General features: G+C 47.3%; 1 protein-coding gene across 1 annotated transcript in view; it reads left to right on the top strand.

Moving 5' to 3' along the window:
- The window catches only part of INO80D (INO80 complex subunit D), a 239,870-nt gene that overhangs the window by 117,636 nt on the left and 98,114 nt on the right, over window positions 1-24,120 (top strand). Inside the window, exon 7 of the mRNA XM_078680295.1 lies at window positions 9,188-9,297. Coding sequence (XP_078536421.1) covers window positions 9,188-9,297 — 110 coding nt within the window. The remainder of the gene's footprint in view (window positions 1-9,187; window positions 9,298-24,120) is intronic.

Here is a 24,120-nt window from a genome sequence, read left to right as displayed (position 1 = left end):
GGTGAGTGAGGGTGAGGGTGAGTGAGGGTGAGGGGTTGAGGGTGAGTGAGGGTGAGGGTGAGGCTGAGGGGTTGAGGGTGAGTGAGAGTGAGTGTTGTGAGAGAGGGGTGATGAGGCCTGGTTGTTGTGAGAGAGGGGTGATGAGTCCTGGTTGTTTTGAGGTACAGCTGATGAGGCCTGGTTGTTGTGCGCTCTGTGTATTTTCACATGGCGTTCTACATTCTTAATGGAGTGCCTGTAACTGTATATTCCACTCAGTTATCTCCAGTTGCATCTGGAGATCAACCTGGGCGGACGCCTTAGCTGTGCTGCAATAAACCTGCTTGTCTTCTTATCGTGGATTTGGCATCATTGTAATAAAGTCGTTCACTAAAAGAATTACATGAAATTACATTGGGAGAGGAGGGTTGGAGGCGAGCTAGTGAGAGAAAGAAGAGGGCCGGCTTTCTGTGTGGAAATGAACACAGAACTGCAGCGGCTCCACTGTGGCGTCTGATAACAAATATTAAACATTATTTATCAGCATTGGGAGCCATTGAGAATGTAACCAGTGATTAGTGCTTATCTACTTCCATCGGATTTCCATTGTCTGCTGCGCAGCGCTCCTAGAGCAATGTTTTGTGCAGCAGGCGCTTAACAACCCCCTTCCCCATGTGTAAATGCACACGCACTATAACTCACTGCAAAGCGTTAAATGTCGCTTCGCCCAACAAATATTCATGACTTGCTGATTGTAGCGAATAAAGCAGATATAAGGCTGGAGACATTGTAGGCGGTGTGAAAAAGCTATGCTGCTTTCTGCCACGCCTATTCCTAATGCTGACATGACATTTTTCGATTACGGCCCCAGGAACGTTTTGGAACTTTGTTTCCTGTGACCGCAAAAACGCAACAGGCTGTTGAACAGCGGCCACCACTGACAGCTTCTGAATGACAGCAAAGTAAATAAAGAGATGGGCGAGCCGCGCAGAACAAAAGAAAGGCATGCTACCACCATTATTAAAGATGAATAAAGGCACGCGCCGCCATTGTTAATGATGAAGCTACCCAACAAAAAAAATAATGCAGTAAAACTTTCATTGAATAATTAAAATGTATCAACACATAAAAATGATCATCACTCCCCTAATTGTGCTACTAGATTGCATTAACCAGTTTCGCTGTCGGTGCCCCTCAGCTGAGATTTCAGGGAGAGTGTGTACCCACTGAAAGAACCTCCAGTAACCTCTTTCTTGTTCGTTCTCTGAGGTTCACGGCACAGGAGGACGTTAGTTACGAAGAAGCTGTGGCATGCAGTTACTGTGATTGGAACCTCTGTGCGGAGGAGCATGCGTGGGCTGCTAAAGGGGGCTGGTGGTGTGAAGGTGGCTTAATAGTCTGAAGCAGTAAGGTTAGGAACACGGATGTAAAGGGTACAGCTACAGGAACGTGAAAGCCAGCAGCATGCTTGCCTGAGCCAGAGAAACACTCACAAAGGGAGGAGAGCAAGCATCTGTATACATTAAAGTAAGGCACCCATGAATTGGGTGCCGCTCTAAGCCAGGGAAACGCTCATTCAAATAAACAAGCGAAAGGATCGGAGACACGGCGGGTAAAATAAACAAAAAAAAAACGAAGCCGGAGGGAAGAGAGGGGAGGGGGGAGGAGAAATGCGACACGGTGGGAAGGGGAGGGGGCGGAGCGGGTCAAATCAACAAACAAGCCGAAGGGAAGAGAGGGGAGGGGGGAGGAGAAATGCGATACTAGATTGCATTAACCAGTTTCGCTGTCGGTGCCCCTCAGCTGAGATTTCAGGGAGAGTGTGTACCCACTGAAAGAGCCTCCAGTAACCTCTTTCTTGTTCGTTCGTTCTCTGAGGTTCACGGCACAGGAGGACGTTAGTTACGAAGAAGCTGTGGCATGCAGTTACTGTGATTGGAACCTCTGTGCGGAGGAGCATGCGTGGGCTGCTAAAGGGGGCTGGTGGTGTGAAGGTGGCTTAATAGTCTGAAGCAGTAAGGTTAGGAACACGGATGTAAAGGGTACAGCTACAGGAACGTGAAAGCCAGCAGCATGCTTGCCTGAGCCAGAGAAACACTCACAAAGGGAGGAGAGCAAGCATCTGTATACATTAAAGTAAGGCACCCATGAATTGGGTGCCGCTCTAAGCCAGGGAAACGCTCATTCAAATAAACAAGCGAAAGGATCGGAGACACGGCGGGTAAAATAAACAAAAAAAAAAACGAAGCCGGAGGGAAGAGAGGGGCGGGGGGAGGAGAAATGCGACACGGTGGGAAGGGGAGGGGGCGGAGCGGGTCAAATCAACAAACAAGCCGAAGGGAAGAGAGGGGAGGGGGGAGGAGAAATGCGACACGGTAAACAAAGACGGACATGCACGCGCCCGTGACTTTTAAGGTCAATGCGCATGCGCATAAGCTTAATGCGCATGCGCATTGACCTTAAAAGTCACGGGCACTGCAAGGAATCGCCACGATTCCTTGCAGTGTGGATAAAGAGTGGATAACTCGCAATACTCTCGCCTTGCTCGATGCGCATGCGCATCGACAGGCGAGACCTAACAAAAAGCACACCAGGGGGAAGCAAGTGTACTCTTCGTTGATCAGCGCCAAAGGCTCAGACTGAGGGCAATATAGCTGGTGTAAGTAGTCCACTAGTATTGGAGCCCCCGTTATGGGCCACTAATATGGCAGGAGAAATTAAAACGCATATGGAAACATATACTCATAGCGAGATGGAAGCTGTTAAGAAACACCTAGAGAGCTCACATTGTTGGTTGATTCATGGGGGAGCAAAATAGACACTCTTTTTAATACTTTGGTCAATTCCAAAATTCCAGATCAAGCTCCTACCCATCATAGCAACCGAGCGACCATATCTGGCCATACTGCCCTCAGAGAGTCTAACGCTGTAATGGGGCCCCTCTCCCTAGCTAATCAATCCACAGACCCGGGTGGGTCACAACCTGGGGCACCAAAGGAGGGTGTTGATGGCCAAGGCCCTTTGACAATGTTAACAACTATGGGCCCGCAAGTGGAACGTAATCTTCCCAGTAAAAGTAGAGGAGAATATGAGAACAATGGTCATTCTAATAGAGCCACACTTAAATCCAATTTGCAATGTATAGATCTACCTCCGGCCTCGACTCCCTATACGGTTATCTTAACTGGAGTCCCTGAGCTGGAAACGGATCAAGGGGAGTCTTATCCTGAATTAAAAAATAGTCATTTTTTGGATAAATAACCATAGACCATTGCCCTCTTCAATCCAGAGCGAAATTCTCTTTACTAGGCGGGTTAGTTGGTTGGGACAGAGGAAGAAAGATATCCAGGGGGATTGCGTTTTGATTAATTTCAGGGACACCAGGGTGGTTCAATATGTTCTAAACTGGGACCAAGTAAGGGAGACCAGCGGCATAAGGACGCTTCCTCTTGGTTATTTCTATCCTTCAACTCCCTTTATATATAGAATGGGAGGTGTACATAAAAAATGGGAAAAGAGAGCCCAGACTCGCCACTTGTCAAACATGGGACGGAGCCCTGAAATAATCCCGCTTTTTAACATTCCAGTTAGCAATAGATTTAGCAGCCTAGACCTAGTCGATTGACTGGATCCCTCAGTAGAATCAGCTGAAGGTATAGTCATCCAGCCACCACTGCTACAAAACTGTGATAGATTTGAGTTCGGGGTTTGCCCTCTCAGGGAAACACTTGAGGCTATAGTAGCCCCAAGTGGACTGGGAGCCCCGCTGAATACATTGGGGGACCCTTCGGGAAACATACAAGATTGGGAGGGGATACTTTGCCAAGCACTTCAGCAGAAGGTGGAAACTCTCGACCTTCTGACTGAAAAAACAAAAGACCTACATAACTCAAAGGTTCCATCATGGAACATAGCAGGTCTTGCTTCCAAGCTGGACCATCCTGACTGTGGAGCCTTCATTGACATGCATGAGCTATGTCTCTATCAAGAGACATGGTCTGCTGCTGCCGCTAGGATATGTAGCTTACGCAATCCCAGCCCTGCAGGGCCTTAGGGGAAGACCCGCAGGGGGCCTATATATTTGGGTTGCTAACCATCCGGGGTGTACAATTAGAGTCCTTGATAATGGATCTTTGGATATACTCTGTATTCTCCGCTCACTTGACGACCAATTTAAAATGGCTATCATGAATGTATATTCCACGGAGTGAATTTGGGGCAAACCTCACAGACCCTAGACTCTTTGGCTTTTTGTCTGTCCACCTAGTTATAGGGGGGGACTTCAATTGCCTCTTCGAACCTCTCAATGGTATAAGTTCCAATATAACAAGCGAAGAAGACTGTCTGGTCAATCCCTGGTTGTAATATTTATCCAACAAGGGGATGGTCCCCCCCTTGTTCTTTATTTGACCTCACTCACACTTACTTATTCGCTTAGGACCTGTAATGGTTGATTCCCTTCAGATAGCCCGGGAAACCCAACTTTTAATAAAATAGAACAGGCCTCCACAATCAATTATATTTTGGTTGATGTTGAGAATCTGTCCAAAATCGGGGATTTCACTGTCCAACCACCATGTGAAAGTGACCATAATCCTTTAATACTTCAGATGTCCTTTCCCCAATTTAGGAAAGACCAGGGCCTGCCAATGCAATCCCCCTAAATGTAATTGTAAGAGATGGTGGCAGAAGAGTTAGCTGGGGTACATTAGCTGCATCAGATGAAAAAATGGTCTCTTTGTACACTGAGATTATCCCCTTTTTTTAGAGTTTGCTTTCTGTGGGACTGAAAATTACCAAGGCCATGAATCTATGCTGTTGATAAAAACCAACCATCGGGATATGTTTTTAAAGTTGACAGACTTTTTCTATAAACACGAAAATAATCTATCTATACTACTATTATAAAGGAAGAACTTTGAACCTTTGAGGCGGGTAAACTTGGGAACCACAGCGCCAATCCACACACCCGATACATCGTGTAATTGTCAGGGTGTGCAGATGGACATAGGCTATATAAATGTAAAAAATATAAGTTATTTAAAAAATTTACGAGAAAAAAAAAAGTAGTCCCATGGAAGTAGCGCAGGGCCGCGACGTGCGTGCTGACATCAGGAGTGCGGGGAGGAGCGGCGCCCAGGAGCGCGAGGAGGAGTGGCGGACATGAGCGCGGGGAGGAGCGTCGGACAGGCGGGGAGGAGCTGTGAGGAGCTGCGGACAGGCTGGGAGCAGCGGCGGACAGGCGGGGAGGAGCGGCGAGGAGCGGCGGACCGGTGAACTCAGGAGCACGGGGAGGTGCGGCGGATGAGGTAAGGCTCCGGGGACCCACGGACAATGTTGGGGCGGGCGGGGGCCTTGAAGCCAAGGTCGGGACGGGCTGCTACTCCGGGGGACCCACGGACAATGTCCGGGCGGGGTCGGGGGGGTGGGCGGGGGCCCTGAAGCCTGATTGCTAGCGGCGGACCGGGGAACTCAGGAGCGCGTGGAGGTGCGGCGGATGAGGTAAGGCTCCGGGGGACCTACGGACAATGTCGGGGCGGGCGGGGGCCCTGAAGCCAAGGTCGGGACGGGCTGCTACTCCGGGGGACCCACGGACAATGTCGGGGCGTGCGGGTGCCGGGGCGGGCGGGGGCCCTGAAGCCTGATTGCTAGCGGCGGACCGGGGAACTCAGGAGCGCGGGGAGGTGCGGCGGATGAGGTAAGGCTCCGGGGGACCTACGGACAATGTCGGGGCGGGCGGGGGCCCTGAAGCCAAGGTCGGGACGGGCTGCTACTCCGGGGGACCCACGGACAATGTCGGGGCGTGCGGGTGCCGGGGCGGGCGGGGGCCCTGAAGCCTGATTGCTCCCGGACAAGGTCGGGACGGGCTGCTAGTAATAATAATAAGCTCGACCCCAAACCGAATCACCTATGGTTTAATAAGGCGTGCAGGGAAGCTAAAAGCGCACTGGTACATGGAGTTAAGAACAGGTCTCATTATAAAAACACCATGGCTGAAGCCGAGGCAGCCTGGGAGTACGAAAAATGGGAAGCGATCAAGAAAGCTTTGGACACTAGAGATATGAGAGGCTTTTGGAACCTAGTCAAGACTGGCCATTCCGAAGGCAACTCGGCTATTGCTCCAAATCTAGCGAAAGAAGCCTGGAGATCGCATTTTTAAATTTTATACTCTAGGTCCCTAGATGATACTGTAGCACAAGGGTTAGTAGACGTTCTCCAAATCCCTTTAAATATGGATCCACCACCTTGTTCACTGCTGGATGTCACTCTGGCATTGGGCAACTAATAAGGCACCGGGTCTGGACAGAATCCCTGGTGACCTGTTCAGAACTGAACAGGCTGTCTGGGCACCTTATCTGCAGACCTTATTTAATGCTATTATCCAATGTATGGAGCACCCCGCAACTTGGGCTGTCGCGGAAATTATTCCAATTTTTAAAAAATGCTTCCCATTAGATCGGGCAAATTATCGGCCTATTAGTCTCATTGATGTCACTCAAAAGATATTTGCTCGTGTTCTTCTGGGGCGACTGCAATCATGGATGGACGAGTCAAATGTCCTAACCCCTTTACAAGCAGGATTTAGGTCTAAAATTTCGACCATAGACTAAATCTTTGGATTGCAATTAATTTACTGGAAAAACAGTAACCTTGGAAGGCGGTAGGCTTTATCTGACTTTTGTGGACCATAAGTCCGTCTTTGATATGGTCCATCGTGAGCAGTTATGGGGACTCCTACACGACCTGGGGGTGCTGGTTTACCTTTGCCAGAATTTAAAGCGCTTACATGAAGGCACTTATGCAAGGGTAAGATTTGGCAAGAATGGAGAATTGACTGTTTCCTTTCCTGGGGAGAAAGGGGTGAGGCAGGGATGCGTGTTAGCGTCAACTCTCTTCTCCCTCTTCCTGAACGCCTTAATTGATACTCTTTTAACTGTGAAGACAATAGACTCATCAAGGTTAGCAAATAGGAAAATACCAGCCTTAATGTTTGCTGACGACACGCTACTTTTGTCTAAATCATCTATGGGCATGCAGCGTGTTTTAGATGAGTTTAGTGCATTCTGTAGGAAAACTAATGTGGTGATAAATGTTTAAAAAAAACAAATATATGGTCTTCCATTTCAAAACTACCAACTGCCCACATCCCTAAATGGATGGAGGCCCCTAGAGAGAGTGCCCATCTTCAACTATTTGGGCATTACATTGAATGATAAAATGGACTGGAGGACACAAATAATGAAGGCCAATTTGAAATTAACGCAGTTAATGGGAGGCATCCTTAAAGTCCACAAAAACTGTTCCCAAAAAGTGATTGGTCACCCGGCTGAAATCTACAAAATCCAAGCAAGGGGAGCATCCCTTTATGGTGCCGAACTTTGAGATCACTGCCCATATCACACCTTAATGGTGACTGAGAACACATTCATTAGGCAGTTGTTGGTTCTTCCAAAAAGTATGCCCTTAACTCCACTTAGGATGGATTTGGGTATCGGCCCCATTTCAGATCTAATTGCCTCTCGTCCTCTCCTTTTCTGGCGTCGTATTTGAGGCACACCAGAGTTAATAAATTATAGGGAGGAATTGAGGGATGCTATGTGCAAACTGGGGGGTATTAATCTACCACGGCTGTCCTATGTTAGGAGTGTTTGTTTTTCATCAGGGTGTGGTAACTTGTGGTCAAATCCGGAGGAGACCTGTTCCAGTACGTTCAAAAAATCCTAGTTCTAGCGCTGAGGGAATTTAAACTTGCCCAATTGATTCGAAGTACAATTTCATGCTCCTTGACATCCAGGTTTCTGGATGTCAAGCAGCAGTATACACTGGAATTGACCTTGGACAGTATTCATGGCAAAAAATTGTTTTTACAATTTAGGCACGGTACACTTCTGTTAGGTGCATTCACGAACAAATGGGAGGGTGCAGCCAAATTAGATTGTCCTGGCTGCTCCGCTTCGGAAGAAACAGAAGTCCATGTAATGCTCTTCTGTCCTGCTTACCATAGGTCTAGATCGAAGTGGGTTCTCCAGTTATGCAGAAATTTGGGGCTCAGAAAGCATATCGAGGTATTCAGGCTACTTGAATACGAAACACTCCCATTATTTGTAGTCGCTACCTTGAAATTCCTCTTTGCAATGTGGTGCATACGTGGAGGAATCCTAAAGGGGAAAGAGATGAGCAACAGTTGATGCTGCCTCCAAATGATTTCTACTACCCTTTGCTGCTATATAGTATCACCCAGAGAATGTGATGACAATTGTTGTTTATTTTTCTTGTGTAGGTAATGTAAGTTTTAATGTTTTTTTCTTTTTAATTTATTTTGTTAACAAGTAGTCTAAGTCTGAAAATGTATTGATACTGGTTTTTAATAGTTTTATAATCTTTAAGTAAGAGACCCGGGTTTTACTGACAATTCGCACGCCATTATCTCGGGGGTCGGGTAGTTATGTAATGACCGCTAAAGTTGTGGTAAAGATGTAATTTATCTCTGTTTATCAAGGAATGGCTGTTTTGAATATTTACCCCATATCACCCTTTTCAGTGTAATATTCTATTTTATTGATTGTAAAATGTATTGTGCTTTTATGGCTGTATAGCAGAAATAAAGTATTTTGTGACTGACTGACTGAATATTACCATCAGGACTCCTAATGAAAGCCAGGCCGATTGGCCTTGCAGATCTTTGTTGAGCCTAGAGGATTAAAAAAGAAAGTTTAATGTACAAGGATTTTTCTTGAATTCTTTTCACTGCTGCTCAACAAACCTTTAATATATAAAACTGAAAGTAACTGGGCCCTTTTGATCCTGAGTCATGGAGACCAGTACGGCGAGAGATAAGGAGGGGTGAAAATGATATGACCAGAAGAGGAAAGTAGACCGATAGGATTTTAATGACTAGCTAGAGTATGACCTGGAGGAAATACAGGAATAGAGCAACACACAATGAATTTTAATCCTTTGTGGCCATAGAAGAAAAATGCAAATGCGCATCAGATGTCTGTTTTGAAAAAAAAGTTGTCAGGTATCCAAAGGATGGCAGAGTGATAGCTACTGTTTGTCAGTGTATCCCCTTCCACTGATAACTTTTTTAACGATGCTGTCATGCCAGATGTTTTGGGCAGACCTCAACTTTTTTTCTGGATTTAGGTGACACTGCTGTGGATTACAGCATGGCCTGCTTAACGGATTTCTTTTTTTTTTTTTTCAGGTCTAGTCAGCCTGAACTGAGAGGAGCAGAACACGTGCTTTGCTGTGGAATGGTGCGAGGTGAAAACTGCAAACGGAAGTCCCTTCCGTTTACCAGGCACTGCTTCCAGCGTATCCTGTTCTACATTCTTCGTTGAGCATAAAGTAAAAGCACATAATGTAGCTTAACTTTCACTGGGTTTGTTACGTAAGATTTGAATCCAACTTCTCATGCATTTTTTTTATTTTTTATTTTTAAAAAAAGTTTGGTTTCTTTTCACATGCTTGGTATAGATTTTCCACTTGTGTAGATACCCTCCCAACCCGCTTCCTTTCCCCTGCCCGCCTGCATGGGATTATAAAGCAACTACAGTAACACTTTTCATCCATATGTCTCTACTTGACAGTCCCCGGACAGCCAATGGCTTATGCTTTTCTGATCGACATCTAGCTGCAGATTCCTTACTTTAAATTTCTCCAGGCGTCAGACCTGATCCGGAAGAATTTTCATGAGCAGTACACCTGCGCGCCGGTAGGTGCTGTCGGTTGGCTCCGCTTGCCATTGTGTATGCGATGCGTGACGTCCAAGGCACCTATATAGGGGCCAGTTCGGCGGGCTGACGTCTGTTATTTTCATTCTGCACCAGCCAGCGATGATCAGAGAAAAATGCTACCTCTCGGTCAGTTTTTGACAGGAGTTTTGCAACATTTTGTCGTAATCATTTTGAGGTTTTCTACTGGTTTTTCGAGCATGTCCTCCGCACTGAATAGTCCCGCCCATGTGCAGGACCCTGTCGCATATACAAGAAAAAAATATATAGTGTGTTTGACAAAACCTTAAGTAAAAAAAATATATGTGTGTGTATGTATATATGTGTGTATATATATATATATATATATATATATATATATATTACCTACTGACGGTCGGCAGTAGGTAGTTATAGTTAGGATCGTTTTCCATAGGAAATCCGCAACATTCTATTGGGATAACTTTGGCGCCGAATGAGGGATCTGCCTGTAATTTTCCTTAACTTTGCCTCGCTGCGCTCCGCTCCTTCCCTGAAAGTTCCGGGCGGATCCGTCAAGCGGGGGCCGAGATAAAAGGGGGGTCCCAAAACGTGTTTTCCCCATGTTAATTTCCATAGGGCGGTTGGACTCACTTTTAGCCCGAACGGCTGAATGGATTTCCACCAAACTTGGCAAAATTGTAGGGACTGGTACCCCGATGTGCCTTTGCTATGTCTCAAGATATATGCTCCAGTGGTTTTTACGAAAATTAACTTTGAAAAAATATATATTGGGCTACATTGGGCTATATATATGTTAGAGCCCAAATGTAGCCCAATGTAGCCCAAAGATGGCCACCAGAGACAAAAAAAACAAATGTAGCCCAAATATCAGCCAGATGTAGCCCAACTATAGCCCAATGACAGAATGTCCCAGAGTGTTCTAAAGAACAACTAGAACGCTAACAATCTTACTTATGACAAAAGTATGGCACACCTGAAGTCATCTTGATTGGAATAAAGTGGTAACACTTAATACATTTAATTTGAAAAGGAACAAAATGAGGGGTTTCATTTTGCCATAGAAATTATATATATATATATATATATATATATATATATATATATATATATATATATATATATATATATATTCACTGAAAAAACCATAGGTTTCACACCAGTTATAGTTAGGTATTAGCATTTAAAAAACCTATTAAATTCACTGAAAAAAACATAGGTTTCACACCAGTTATAGTTAGATGGAAATTTTACTCGCATAAAACCATTGAAATTCCCACGTTATAGTTAGTTGAACTCACTATAACTTGCGCGTGCAATGCACTGCTGATGACATCACATATTACATCACTCATGACATGGTCAGTGACATCACGGATGACATCTCAAATGACATTACTGATGACATCATCCAGTGAATGTGTATCTTTCTGAAAAATAAATATTTTTTATATATGTATATCTAAAGGTTGATGGAAGAATAAATGGGTAAATAAATGTCTAAATGGATGTTTTTTTGTGTAAAATTGATTGGTTAACTGACTTATTAAATGTATCTTAGTGAATACATATATTAGCGAGTAATGTTTAAATATTTAAATATCTATCTGTGTCTCACTTTGTGTATAAGTGGCTGCATGGGTTGGTGAGTAGCTACATGAGTGTGTATATGGGTTATTAGTTGTTTTTTTGAGTATCAGTATCAGTGTCTGTATGGTTCGATGGGGGATATTACTTAGAGCACAGATAACTTTCATGTTGTTTGAATCCTTGTGTGTTTGTCAACGTCCATACATTGAAAATGTTCCCTTTTCTAGTTGTCTAGCCCTGTATGGGTGATTGTCTCAGTAAAATAATGAATATTTACATTAAGGGATGAGGGAGACTTACTAATTCATCTATTATAGATAATGGCACTCTTAAAATTTTTGCGTAGATCCTAGATTGTAATTTTTGAATTTGATTTACATTTTTCAGTATCTGTCATTTTTCCCAGAGGGAGGTTCGAGTGTAGCCTTGCTTTATGATTTTATTTTTCAGTTTCATAATATATGATCCCATATATTATAGATGTACCCACATTTCTTCGTCGTTGTTTAAACCCCAGGGGGCTCTGGTCTGGAGATCTATTATATATTTAGATTCCAAAACCCGTAGGGTCTTTACTCTGTCCCCTCCCCTTTCATTTCGATCCACCTGATCTATGCAATAGAAACTTAAGTCCCTGTTGCTTTGATGAAAACTAGCAAAGTGGCGAGCCACAGGGTAGGTTTTATCCTTATTGGCTATCGCACGCAGGTGTTCCAATATGCGTTTTTTTGCAGGGTGGATCGTACTGCCTATATAGCGTTTTGCACAGGGACATTCCAGGCAGTATATGGTGTATTCAGAGTTACAATTCAGAAGTTTTTTGATTTCTCTGGTGGGTTTGACATCATCTGGTCTTCCTGGATATTTTAGTACCTTTTTGCTGTGCTTACAAGCTTTACAACGTAAGCATGGAAAAAATCCCTTGGTATTCGCTATTCTATGGTATTGTGGTGGGGAAGAGAAATGGCTATGGACCAGGTGGTCTTTGAGTGATTGGCAGCGTCGATAAGAAATTGGAGGGCACTCTGGGAGGTGTTTCTTAAGTATGTGGTCTGTTTTTAAGATGTGCCAATTTTTCTTAAAAATGTGCACAACCTCGCCTGATCTGATGTTGAAGTCTGTAATCATTCTGTTAGGTTCTTCTCTCTTAATTACTGGTTTTGCTACCAGGAGGTCCCTTCTTTTTACCATGGCTACTTTGTCTGTGGCACCTTTTAAGATATTGCTAGAATATCCCCTGTCCTTGAATCTAGCACTAGCTTCTCTCCTAGCTCTTTGGTAATCTTCCTCAGCTGAACAGTTACGTTTCAGGCATAGGAGTTCACCAAAGGGGATGTTCCGTATCAGGCTCCTGGGATGATGACTTGTTGCATGCAACACGGCGTTGCCCGCCGTGGGTTTTCTATATAGTCTCGCTTTGAGAGTATTGTTCTCAACGAAAACCTCCAAGTCCAAATAGCAGACAGATGTTAAGCTCATGGTGCTAGTGAATCTGATTCCAATTATTATCATTCAGGGCGGCCACATACTCCTCAGCCGAGGAGCGATCACCGCGCCAGATGATAAAAAGATCGTCTATGTAACTGGTCCATAGAAGTACTTTGTTTGTCCAGTGGTCATGGGCATCGCCCCAGGCCACGTGCTCCTCCCACCAGCCGGCTAATAAATTCGCGTAGCTGGTGGCGAAGCACGTGCCCATGGCTGTCCCCCTCGTTTGTTTATAAATTTTACCTGCAAAAAGAAAGATGTTATTGTAAAGGCAGTATCTTATCATGCTGAGCAGCATCTGATTATGTTTTTGGTATTTTGAAGCTTTTCTATCTAAAAACCATTTAACTGCTGCAATCCCATCTTCATGGGCTATGCACGTATACAAATTGGTTACATCCTGCGTGATAAGTAGCATGTCCGATTCCCATGCTACACTGTCCATCGACATATGTCGAAGGTACCTTACCTGGTGCTAGCCCAGACTCTCCAAGCGCCAGCCCCATTCTGATCCCAGGCAACATGAAATCAGAGCCGCGTCGACCGACGTCTGTTCTGGCAATTACGGGACCCCAACATCCTAGATCGGAGCCTGAGCCCAATTCTGAAGGACTAGGCCCAGGGGAGGAATGGGAGGAGTCACTGGACCCTTTAGAATACCAGTACGAGCAGTATATAGACTTGTGTGAGGAAGTGGGTGATTCCAGTGGACTGGACACATCTACTGATACCAGCAGGTTTTTGTCCCCCTACCATGGCTACGGAGGATATGCAGTGGTGGTGCGGAGGGCGGCTGAGGTCCTCGACCTTAGTTTGCCCTCGGTGGCAGTCAAGACTAACATCTTGACAGGTGTTTCAACCGGGAGTCTCCACCTCTGAACACCTACTTCCGTTAAATGAAGACCTCACTGACGTCCTTCTGGGGACCTGGTCTAAACCAAGCACAGGGGATCCCGTGTATAGGACAATTGCCCGCCGCCACCGCCCCAAAGGACCCAAATTTCCTCACCCAACATCCTACCCCGAAGAACTTGGTGGTCGGAACCTCTACTTCCCATGGCGCGTTCCCTGTCGCTCCCTCGACAGAGAATCTAAGAGGCTGCACAGCTTGGCTAAGAAAATGTTTTATTCCGCCAGCCTCGCATTGTGGTCAGTGAACACTGCTTGCTAATTTGTCCCTCCGAGTGGCGAGTCCTGGATATTCGGGCTATGATGCCACTGTTTCAGCCTCTATCCTGGATTTTGGTGAGACTGACTCTTGTGGCTGCTGGGCCTCTTGGCTTCATACATCCTGCTAGTGGCACATGCCTGATGTTGTTTGTGGGCTCTGCAGTGGGACCAGAAGATCCAGTGGGTGCAGCATCAGGGGAATCTCTATGACGTGGTCCAGAACTCCGATCACTGCAAAGGACCTGCAGTTGTGGCTAACAAACTGCAATTGTGTCATAGGCAGACCCTTCTCCCTGCCTCAACCAGATCTCGCAGTAGTGACCGATGTGTCACTGCTGGGATGGGGCAGCTACCTGGGAAAGGTGGAGATCAGAGGACTCTGGTCTCTGGCGGAATCTGGGCTCCACATCAACTTGTTGTAGCTCCGAGCAATCTGATTGGCCTTGAAAGCCTTTCTATCCTCCATCAAGGGAAGACTGGTTCAAGTGTTCACGGAAATCACTACGGCCATGTGGTACTGCAACATACTGGGCGGGGTGGGTCGTGGACCCTTTGTCAAGAGTTCCTGCTTTTCTGTATATTACTGAAACTTCAGGGCATTTCCCTGGTGGTTCAACACCTGGCAGGTTCCCTAAACGCCAGGGCAGACTAACTCAGCGGTCAATGCCTAACAGATTGTTGTTATTGTTAATGTCAGTTTGTATAGTGCCAAATCACCGCCAGGTCTCGGGGCGCTTTTGACCGCAAAACACAACAACCTAGTCAGCAACAGGAGAACGAGTAGAAACTATACTGGGCTCAACGCTGCTCTGAATAAGATAGTCTTTAGGGCTTTCCTAAAGCGGAGCAGGTTTCCGTCTTTGCAAAGAGCCTCAGGCAATTCATTCCAGATCCTAGGCAGCAAGACCGAGAAAGATCTCCCACCCTTTGTAGCTAATCTGAACCGGGGGCACACGAGCAGTTGAGCCTCGGAGGATCACTCATGGTATCTCCACCCAGAGGTGACGCAAGGCCTCTTTCAACAGTGGGTAGAGCCTTGGTTAGATCTGTTCGCCTCTGCTGAGAATGCGCAATGTCAGCAGTTTTGCATGCTGGAGTTTCTATGGCTGCTCTCGCTGAGATGTTGTTAGTTTCTGGTGGAGCTTAGACCTCCTGTACGCCTTTCCGCCTATCCCACTGCTTCCCAGAGTGCTCAAGAAGATCAGGAACAACAGGCCCCTAGTAATACTTGTGGCTCCGGACTGGACACTTAGTCTGATGCTCATGTGGAGAAGCTCGGGAAACAAGTCGTCCGATCAGGCTGCCCCCTAGGGAGAATCTTCTTTCACAGCAGCAAGAGCGGGTCCTCCACCGAACCAGTCAACTCGTAGCCTTCTTGCAGAAGTTGATAGCTTTCGACCTTCCTCCCGAAGTCTGTAATGTTGTTCTGGCAGCCAGGTTTCCCTACACTCAGTTGGTATACGCCTACCGATGGAGAAGTTTGTATCATATTGTACAGAAAATTCTATTGACCTACGTTCTGCAAGTTGTGAAAAGTAACCGATGTCAGCGCGCCAAGGTGGCACTTGTAAACGTGATGCAGACATCCCTTCTGACGCGGATGTTGCCGTGCCGTGGCGCCACTTACCGGCACGCAAGGGTACTGCTCATGAAAAATCTTCCAGATCCAGTCTGACTTCTCTGGTTATTCAAAGATAAGGAATGTGCGACTAGATATTGTCTCTACCAGATAAGGATATACTGTAGTTAAGTAACTTGTTAGTTTAGAATAAACAAAATTATTCTCATTTTGATGTGGGTTTTCAAAGACCCAGTGATCTCCACATTTCTGGGCAGGCATACAGTATTCCTCTGTTTAATAGCTATTCCAATAAGAACTGCCACAGTTTCTCATGTTTGTCTCTCATTTCGTTAAGCTCTCAAGTCCGTTTATCCAGAGCCAGTAATAACCAGAGTTTACTGGCTCATTCCTGCACTGTTGAAATGGTTGCAGTCTTCCACCTTTGAGCGATCAGCTGCAAGTAACATATATTCACTACAAGTCTCCAATCAAATGAGGAAAGATTCAGTATCTCAGAGTATAAGGCCCATTAGAAAATGTGCAGTTTTGAACAGGTTCACCACCGATATACATGGCACTTCCAACTTGTCCACCTCGCCACCAAGACCTAGCATCAGTGTTTTGTTTCAATGTCCATGGAGAAATATGCCGTATGTTGATAAATTCGTTCTCTCTTCAAAACATTTTTGCACAGAAAGGGGATATCAGTCCAAAACCTGCCGTCCTGATACTTCTTTATTAGTGCCAGAGTTTTTTGCCATTGCTTCATAATGGCCTCGTGGGATTTGGGCTACATCCCCCAATATCGCGTAGATGTTTGAAATGGGGCCTTGGGTAAGAAAGTGCAAGTCAAGAAAAGCTCTTCCCATGGTATGTGCACTCTAAATGCTGCTGCCTTATTTTCTGTGTGAAGAGCCCAGTGATGCAATTGAAAATAGTGCACAGGTTCTGTTCCCTTTTGGTTTGAACTCCTGCTTGTGGTGTGTTTGCAACGCAAGCAGGAGTTCAAACATTTTCTCCCCCTGAAATAGATCTCTCAACATTCTACATTCTCCTGCAACACCCTCCTCAAAGTTGATTTTAGAATAAGTCTAGGTTACGCAGTAAAGGGTGAGGGGGAAGGACATCAACTTGTAAAGGCTTGTGACGGAGTACCTTATCTGTAGAGTGGGCAGTATTCTTTCTGAATAGCAACGTACTGGAGGTCATGGGTAGCAAGGAATTATCCATGGAGTTTGCCTCCTCACTGCTGCAACCATATGGACCAAGTGACATTGTTTCTTCTAAAGATCATTCAAAGAAGACTCTGAGCTGGGCTGCTTGGTAGCATTTTTAATATCACGCAGGTCGTGTATCACCTCCACCCCCCCTTTATCTACTGTGGACTCACAGTACTTTCCCTGAGATGCATGTTCTCTTCCCTGACCAAGCAAAATTGTCTATGGCTTTCTGAAGTCTCTAGGTTGTCATCTGGTGTCTTTTGCTGGGAGAGCCCGAAAAATATAAAGCCGATGAGGTAGCCCATTTATCTCAATCACGATGTATAAAGATTCCACCATATTTACAGGTCCGTGGTGATTGAGTGCAACAATCTGGGGTAACTAGGTGCCTAGAGAATCTTGAAGTTCAGTGTAATGTATATTCCCAAATATTTTGTTATCGGCTGAGCAAAAGGGGGTCTTGTCTGCCAGTTTGTGTACAATTTCTACAGAGCGCCCTAACGTCAACATAATGGATTTGGTGGGGTTTACCTTCAAACCCGACATCCTACCATATGAGGCTAAAATGCCAGTGACACTTTTAATGGAGAGTTGAGTCTGTGCTAATAGAACGTTAATTGGGAACAGATGGATATTGTGATGTTCACCTCCTAAGGGCATCCCCCGATATCTGGATGTTGCCATAATATTGCAGCAAAGCTTCAACCACCAAAGCAAACCATATGGGGAAACCTCCTGTGTTCCCCCTTGCCATGGGAATGTCCTCTGAACTAACCCCAGTTACTAGAACTTTTGCTGTTTGTTGTTTATACAAAAGGGGGTGGTGATGGACGGAGCATCTGAACCAATCAAACACTCACACCCAGTCAAAAGATCTGGGTTTGATCCATCACCGTTCTTTAGCCCACTCTGCCACCCCAGTTCAGACATGGCTATATGCAAATCAGTCTGACCCTGTGCCTCATGGGAACAGTCCAGCCCGAACTGCCAAGGACCGGAAACAAGCTTCCGAGGACCGGTTTCTGGCATTACAGCCGTCTTCAGCCCGGCTTGCTTGAATCCAGTGGCAAAGTGAGCAAGGGACTCGCGTCTGAGCATACCCTGCCACACTTATGGCGGCCAAAGCGGTACAAAAGGGGGTGGTGATGGACGGAGCATCTGAACCAATCAAACACTCACACCCAGTCAAAAGATCTGGGTTTGATCCATCACCGTTCTTTAGCCCACTCTGCCACCCCAGTTCAGACATGGCTATATGCAAATCAGTCTGACCCTGTGCCTCATGGGAACAGTCCAGCCCGAACTGCCAAGGACCGGAAACAAGCTTCCGAGGACCGGTTTCTGGCATTACAGCCGTCTTCAGCCCGGCTTGCTTGAATCCAGTGGCAAAGTGAGCAAGGGACTCACGCCTGAGCATACCCTGCCACACTTATGGCGGCCAAAGCGGTACAAAAGGGGGTGGTGATGGACGGAGGATCTGAACCAATCAATGGATTAACTGATTAAACCCAGATCAGTTGACTGGGGGCGAGTGCTTGCATTGTCAACGCTCCGTCCATCATTTCCTTTGGTTTTTCTTTGTTAGCCATAAGTTGGCAGGGTATGCTCAGACGGGAGTCCCTTGCTCACTTTGCCACTGGATTCAAGCAAGCCGGGCTGAAGACGGCTGAAATGCCAGAAACCGGTCCTCGGTAGCTTCTTTCCTGTCCAGGGAAGGCATGTCCTGGCAGTTCGGGCTGGACTGTTCCCATGAGGCACAGGGTCAGACTGATTTGCATATAGCCATGTCTGAACTGGGGTGGCAGAGTGGGCTAAAGAATGGTGATGGATTAAACCCAGATCAGTTGACTGGGGGTGAGTGCTTGTATTGTCAACGCTCCGTCCATCATTTACTTTGGTTTTTCTTTGTTTGTTGTTTATAGCTCACTTCGATCCAGGTTAACATTTAAGTCCCCTAATGAATATGCTACTTACCAGTATGCATCTGTTCTTGGCATGTAGGGCTGCTAACATTCATATCTTAGCATTAGATCGCCGCCTAGTGTTGGGCTCGGATGATCGCACATTGTTGTCCTGGAAGAGTCTTCGAAGTATCCTGAGATAGGTGGCTCCTCCCCTGGACTACAGTGCGCATGGGCATCGGCTCCATCCCCAGATTGTTTTTCGCCATTGTGGCAGAAGATGGAGTGAAAAGTGTAAAGGATGTCCATGCTAATGAATAAATACAATAGTATATCTGCAGCTGCGACAGGCACCGGGGAGGAGGGCGGGCGATATGAATGTTAGCAGCCCTACATGCCAAGAACAGATGCATACTGGTAAGTAGCATATTCAGTTTGAGGCATGTGGGCTGCTAAATTCATATCTTAGCATAGAATACATAGCAGTCCCTCCATCAGCGGCGGTTGCCCGTGCCAGCTGCAGAAACCTGAAAAAGTGTCTTCAGAACAGCCTGTCCTACAGCAGCTTGCTGCTTGGAATGCACATCAACACAGTAGTGTTTTGTAAAGGTATGTGGTGTAACCCACGTGGCTGCTCTGCAAATATCCTCTAAAGGAATGTTCCCTAGGAAAGCCATGGATGCCCCCAGTTTGCGTGTGGAGTGCGCTCTGGGGGGTATTGTTAAAGTGCGCTTGGCTTTTTGATAACATATCTGGATGCACTTAACAATCCATCTGGCTATCCCTGCTTTGGAAATCGGGTTGCCTTTGTGTTGTGGTGCGAAGGCAACAAAGAGTTGTTTTGTTTTTCTAAAGGGTTGTGTTCTGTCTATGTAGTACATCAACGCCCTCCGTACATCTAAGGTATGGAGCATTCTTTCCGCCACCGTTTGCGGGTTTTGAAAGAATGCTGGCAAGTCAATAGTTTGGTTTAGATGAAACTGTGACACCACCTTCGGAAGGAATTTGGGGTTGGTGCGTAGCACTACCCTATTTGGATGAATTTGAATGAATGGCTCTTGGATTGTGAGCGCCTGCAGCTCACTGACACGCCTCAGAGACGTAATAGCTACAAGGAAAGCTACTTTCCACGTAAGGAACTGGAGTTCACACGAGTGCAGTGGCTCAAATGGTGGTCCCATCAGTCTGGTGAGAACGACATTGAGGTTCCACACCGGAGCTGGCGGTGTTCTTGGGGGAATGACTCGTTTCAGACCTTCAAGGAAGGCTTTAATGGCGGGCACTCTGAAGACAGAGAGGTGCTGCCTGTTCTGGAGATAAGCCGCTATGGCGGATAGATGTATCCGAATGGAAGTGTACGCTAGATTGCATTTGTAAAGATGCAACAGATAGCAGATGATGTTGGGGATGGATGCATCTAGCGGGTTGATGTCATTGGCTGTACAGTAAATGACAAAACGCTTCCACTTTGCAGCATAGCATGCTCTAGTAGTTGGTTTCCTCGCCTCCTTGATGATGTTCATGCATTCCGGAGGTAGGTTAAGGTATCCAAACTCTAGGACTTCAGGAGCCAGATCGCCAGGTTGAGCTGTTGCGGATCTGGATGCTGAATTTCTCCATGGTTCTGCGTCAAAAGACTGGGCGTGAGGCGCAGTCTTTGATGCGGCACCACTGAGAGTTCGAGGAACGTGGTGTACCAGGCCTGGCGCGCCCACGTTGGAGCAACTAGGATGAGAGTCATCTCGTGCTGCCTTAGCTTTCTTGCGACCAGCGGTATTAGAGGGGCTGGCGGAAAAGCGTACGCAAATTTGCCTGACCAGTTCATCCATATCGCATTCCCCTGCGACTGTGGGTGAGGGAACCTGGCGGCAAAGTGTTGGCATTTTGCGTTCTCTTTTGTGGCAAACAGGTCTATCTCCGGATGACCCCACTGCTGGAAGTACGGGTGGAGGACAGATGGGTGTAACTCCCACTCGTGCATTTGATGGCTGTACCTGCTGAGCAGATCCGCCATCTGATTGTCCTTTCCTGGGAGGTGTTCTGCCATGAGGAAAATGTTCCTCTGAATGGCCCACTTCCACATGCTCTGAGCCAGATGAGACAGCTGTGGCGAGTGGGTGCCTCCCTGCTTTTGAATGTAGTACATCGCGGTCATGTTGTCCGTCCGGACTAGCACGACTTTGTTGCACAGATGTACAATGAAGGACTTGAGCGCCATGAAGATTGCCATCAGTTCCAGATAGTTGATGTGCATCTTCTGTTGCTGCGTCGTCCATAGTCCCTGCACTGTGTAAGTGAGCACATGAGCTCCCCATCCCTGGAGAGATGCGTCCGTTGTCAGGACAATCTGCGGCACAGGCTCTTGGAACAGTCGGCCCTTGCAAAGGTTGTGTGGAGTCCACCAATGCAGAGAGTCGTACGCCCGACTGGTAACCAACACTAGGTCTGTCAATTGCCCACGAGCCTGTGTCCACTGATTCGCTAAGCACTCCTGGAGCGGGCGCATATGTAGCCGTGCGTGAGGGACTATGAAGATGCAGGAGGCCATCATGCCTATCAACTGCATGAACACTCTCGCTGGAAGCGAGTGTTGTGGCCTGAACCCTTGGATCAGAGCCTGCATGCTGTCTATCCTGACTTGGTTTGGCTGAGCCATGGCCGTCAGGGTGTTGATCGTCGCACCTAGGAACTGCCGGACATGTGCCGGCTGAAGATGCGATTTTGGGTAGTTCAGGGAGAAACCCAGATCGTGAAGAAGGTGAATTGTAGTCGACATGTCTGCGGCGCACTGTTGCTCTGACTTGGCTTGCACGAGCCAGTCGTCTAGGTAGGGGTAGACATGGATGTTCTGCCTCCTGAGGTGCGCCGCTACTGTCGCCAGACACTTGGTGAACACCCTCGGGGCTGTGGTGACTCCGAAGGGTAGGACCTTGAACTGGTAGTGCCTGCCTTGAATAGTGAACCTGAGGTATTTCCTGTGTGACGGGTGTAGTGGAATGTGGAAATAAGCATCCTTGAGATCTAAGGTTGCTAAGAAATCTCCCTGGTTTAGCAATGGAAGAATCTGTTGCAGTGTAAGCATGTGGAAATGTTCTGATAGTATGTACAGGTTGAGGGGACGTAGATCTAGAATGGGTCTGAGAGATCCGTCCTTCTTTGGAATAAGGAAGTACAGGGAATAAACCCCTGTGCCCTCCTCTCCCACCGGCACGAGCTCGATTGCTCCCTTTTGCAGCATCACCACTACTTCCTGCTGCAATAAGAGCAAGTGCTCTGCGGACATAGGCCTTTGCCTTGGCGGGATGTTGGGTGGAGTGGACCTCAACTCTAGGCAATAACCATACTGGACTAGTTGTCGCACCCACCTGTCTGTGGTGATGTTTCTCCAGACGGGCAGGAACTGCTGTAGTCTCCCCCCGACAGGTGTTAGGTGGTCGGGGGGCAGTGACAGAGAGTCACTGTTTGGCTGGAGCAGAGGAGCGGGAGCTGTTGTTTCCTCTGCCGCGACCTCTGTTGCTGTTATTTCTGTAACCTCCCTTGTTCTGTTTTGTGAACGAGGATTGTGCCCCACCTTTAGAGAACTGGGATTGTTGACCCATTTGTCCTCTGGTGACTCCACGTGCACCTGAGCGACGAAAATTGCTGCCACGAAACTGTTGTGACTGCAGGGCCCCCATGGACTTAGCAGTTTCTGTGTCCTTCTTTATTTTCTCTAGGGTGGTGTCAACATCTGGACCAAACAGACTATCAGGATTGACTGGCTGATTAAGGATTGTTGTCTGAATATCCGGTTTAAACCCTGAGATGCGGAGCCACGCTTGTCGTCTCAGCATAACGCTAGTGTTGATAGCTCTAGCAGCTGTGTCCGCAGCGTCAAGTGCACACTTGATGGCTGCGTTTGAGATTAGCTTTCCTTCCTCAATGAGCAGGTGGGTGGCTTCTTGGAACTGTGGAGGCAGGTGTTGTACAATCTGTTCTAGGGTGTCGTAGTGCGCCCTATCGTAACGCGCCAAGAGTGCCTGTGTATTGGCGATGCGCCAAAAGTTTGATGCCTGTGCAGCTACTCTTTTGCCCCCTGCCTCTAGCACTTTGGACTCCTTATCTGGGGGAGGAGCTTCACCCGTTGTCTGGGAGTTGGCACGTTTCCTGGCATTGGCGACCACAAGAGAGTCCAGTGGCAATTGTCCCCGGATGTATGCGGGGTCCGCAGGTGCAGGTCTGTACTTTTTTTCAATGCGAGGGTTGACCACTCTCGCTCTTGTAGGCTCCTTAAATATGTCCCCAGCATGCTTGAGGACTCCTTTAAGCATAGGCAGTGTCTTTACTGTCCTTTCAGAGACTGAAAAAGTGTCGAAAAGGAAGTCTTCCTCAACCGGGTCGGCATGCATGTCCACATGATTGGCTGCCGCCCTTTCGAGTAGTGCATGAAAACCTGCTGAATCCTCAGTCGGGGATGCACGTGCATTAAAAAGCTGCGGGTCCTGCCCCACACCCTGGGTGTTCTGGTCACCAGTGTCATCATAGGAATCCGGTTGTGCATCAGGTTCATTGATAGGGAAATTGTACTGCTCGTCTTCATCATACCCCTCACCCGCAGAGTGTTCTGGGGAGGGAGTAGGGCTCCGTCTCGGAGGAGGCTGGATTGGTTCCGTGAGGCCTGAGGCGTCAAGGGGCACCCTCTTCTTCTTTAGTGGGATGACATAGGAGTCCACTGGCTCCGAAGTGATTTTCCTCTTATAGAGGGTCAGTGTGCCTGTGTCAGCGTCGATGAAATGCTCTGAATCGTCCTCTGATTCGAGTACCCGACGTGGAAGCGGGCCAGTCGGTGAAGAAATCACCTTTTTCGGTGCCGATTTGGTTGAAAATGCTTTCGGCGCCTCCTTCGGCGGCAAAATAAAGAGAAGTTTCCCAGAGGGCTTCGCTGGAGTGTCCTTTTGCGGCTGCGGCGATGGTATCGGAGCCGACGGGGCAAAGGCCTTCTCCCTGATTCTTTGCAGTGATTCGGCTATGAGGGACGGCTCACTCACAGTTTGTTTCGGCGCTGACGAGGATGGTCTTATCTTTCCCTCGGATCCGACGTCCTTGTGGGCCTTGTGCGCTTTGGGCGCGGATCCTGTCTTTACCGCCTCCGATTCCTGTGTTCGGGGCGCAGACTTCTTTCCGTGTGCCTGCGTAGCCTCCTTGGAGCCGACTTTGGCGGGCTTGGACGGCGTCGTAGCCGCTGACCCGTGCCGACCATCTTTTTTGGAGGACCCCTCCTCTGGCGTCGGTTTCGATTTTGCAGCATCGGAATCGACGGACTTCTTCGACTTCTGCGGACCGGAGGTCGACGGAGTCGATGGGGTAGCGGGCACCGTCGTTTTCACCGGCACGGCAGCCATCTTAGGGACACTCGAGTCCTTAAGTTTCGGTTTCGTTTTCGGGTCGGCCATTTTAGGTGTTGTCGAACCCGATGGTTTCGGTTTCGGTTTCGAAACAGTCTGCTCAGCAAGTAA

This window comes from Lissotriton helveticus, chromosome 3_1, assembly GCF_964261635.1.
Source record: "Lissotriton helveticus chromosome 3_1, aLisHel1.1, whole genome shotgun sequence".
Classification (NCBI taxonomy): Eukaryota; Metazoa; Chordata; class Amphibia; order Caudata; family Salamandridae; genus Lissotriton; species Lissotriton helveticus.
The sequence above is the reverse complement of the archived record's forward strand: the minus strand, read 5'-3'. Positions and strand labels throughout refer to the sequence as shown.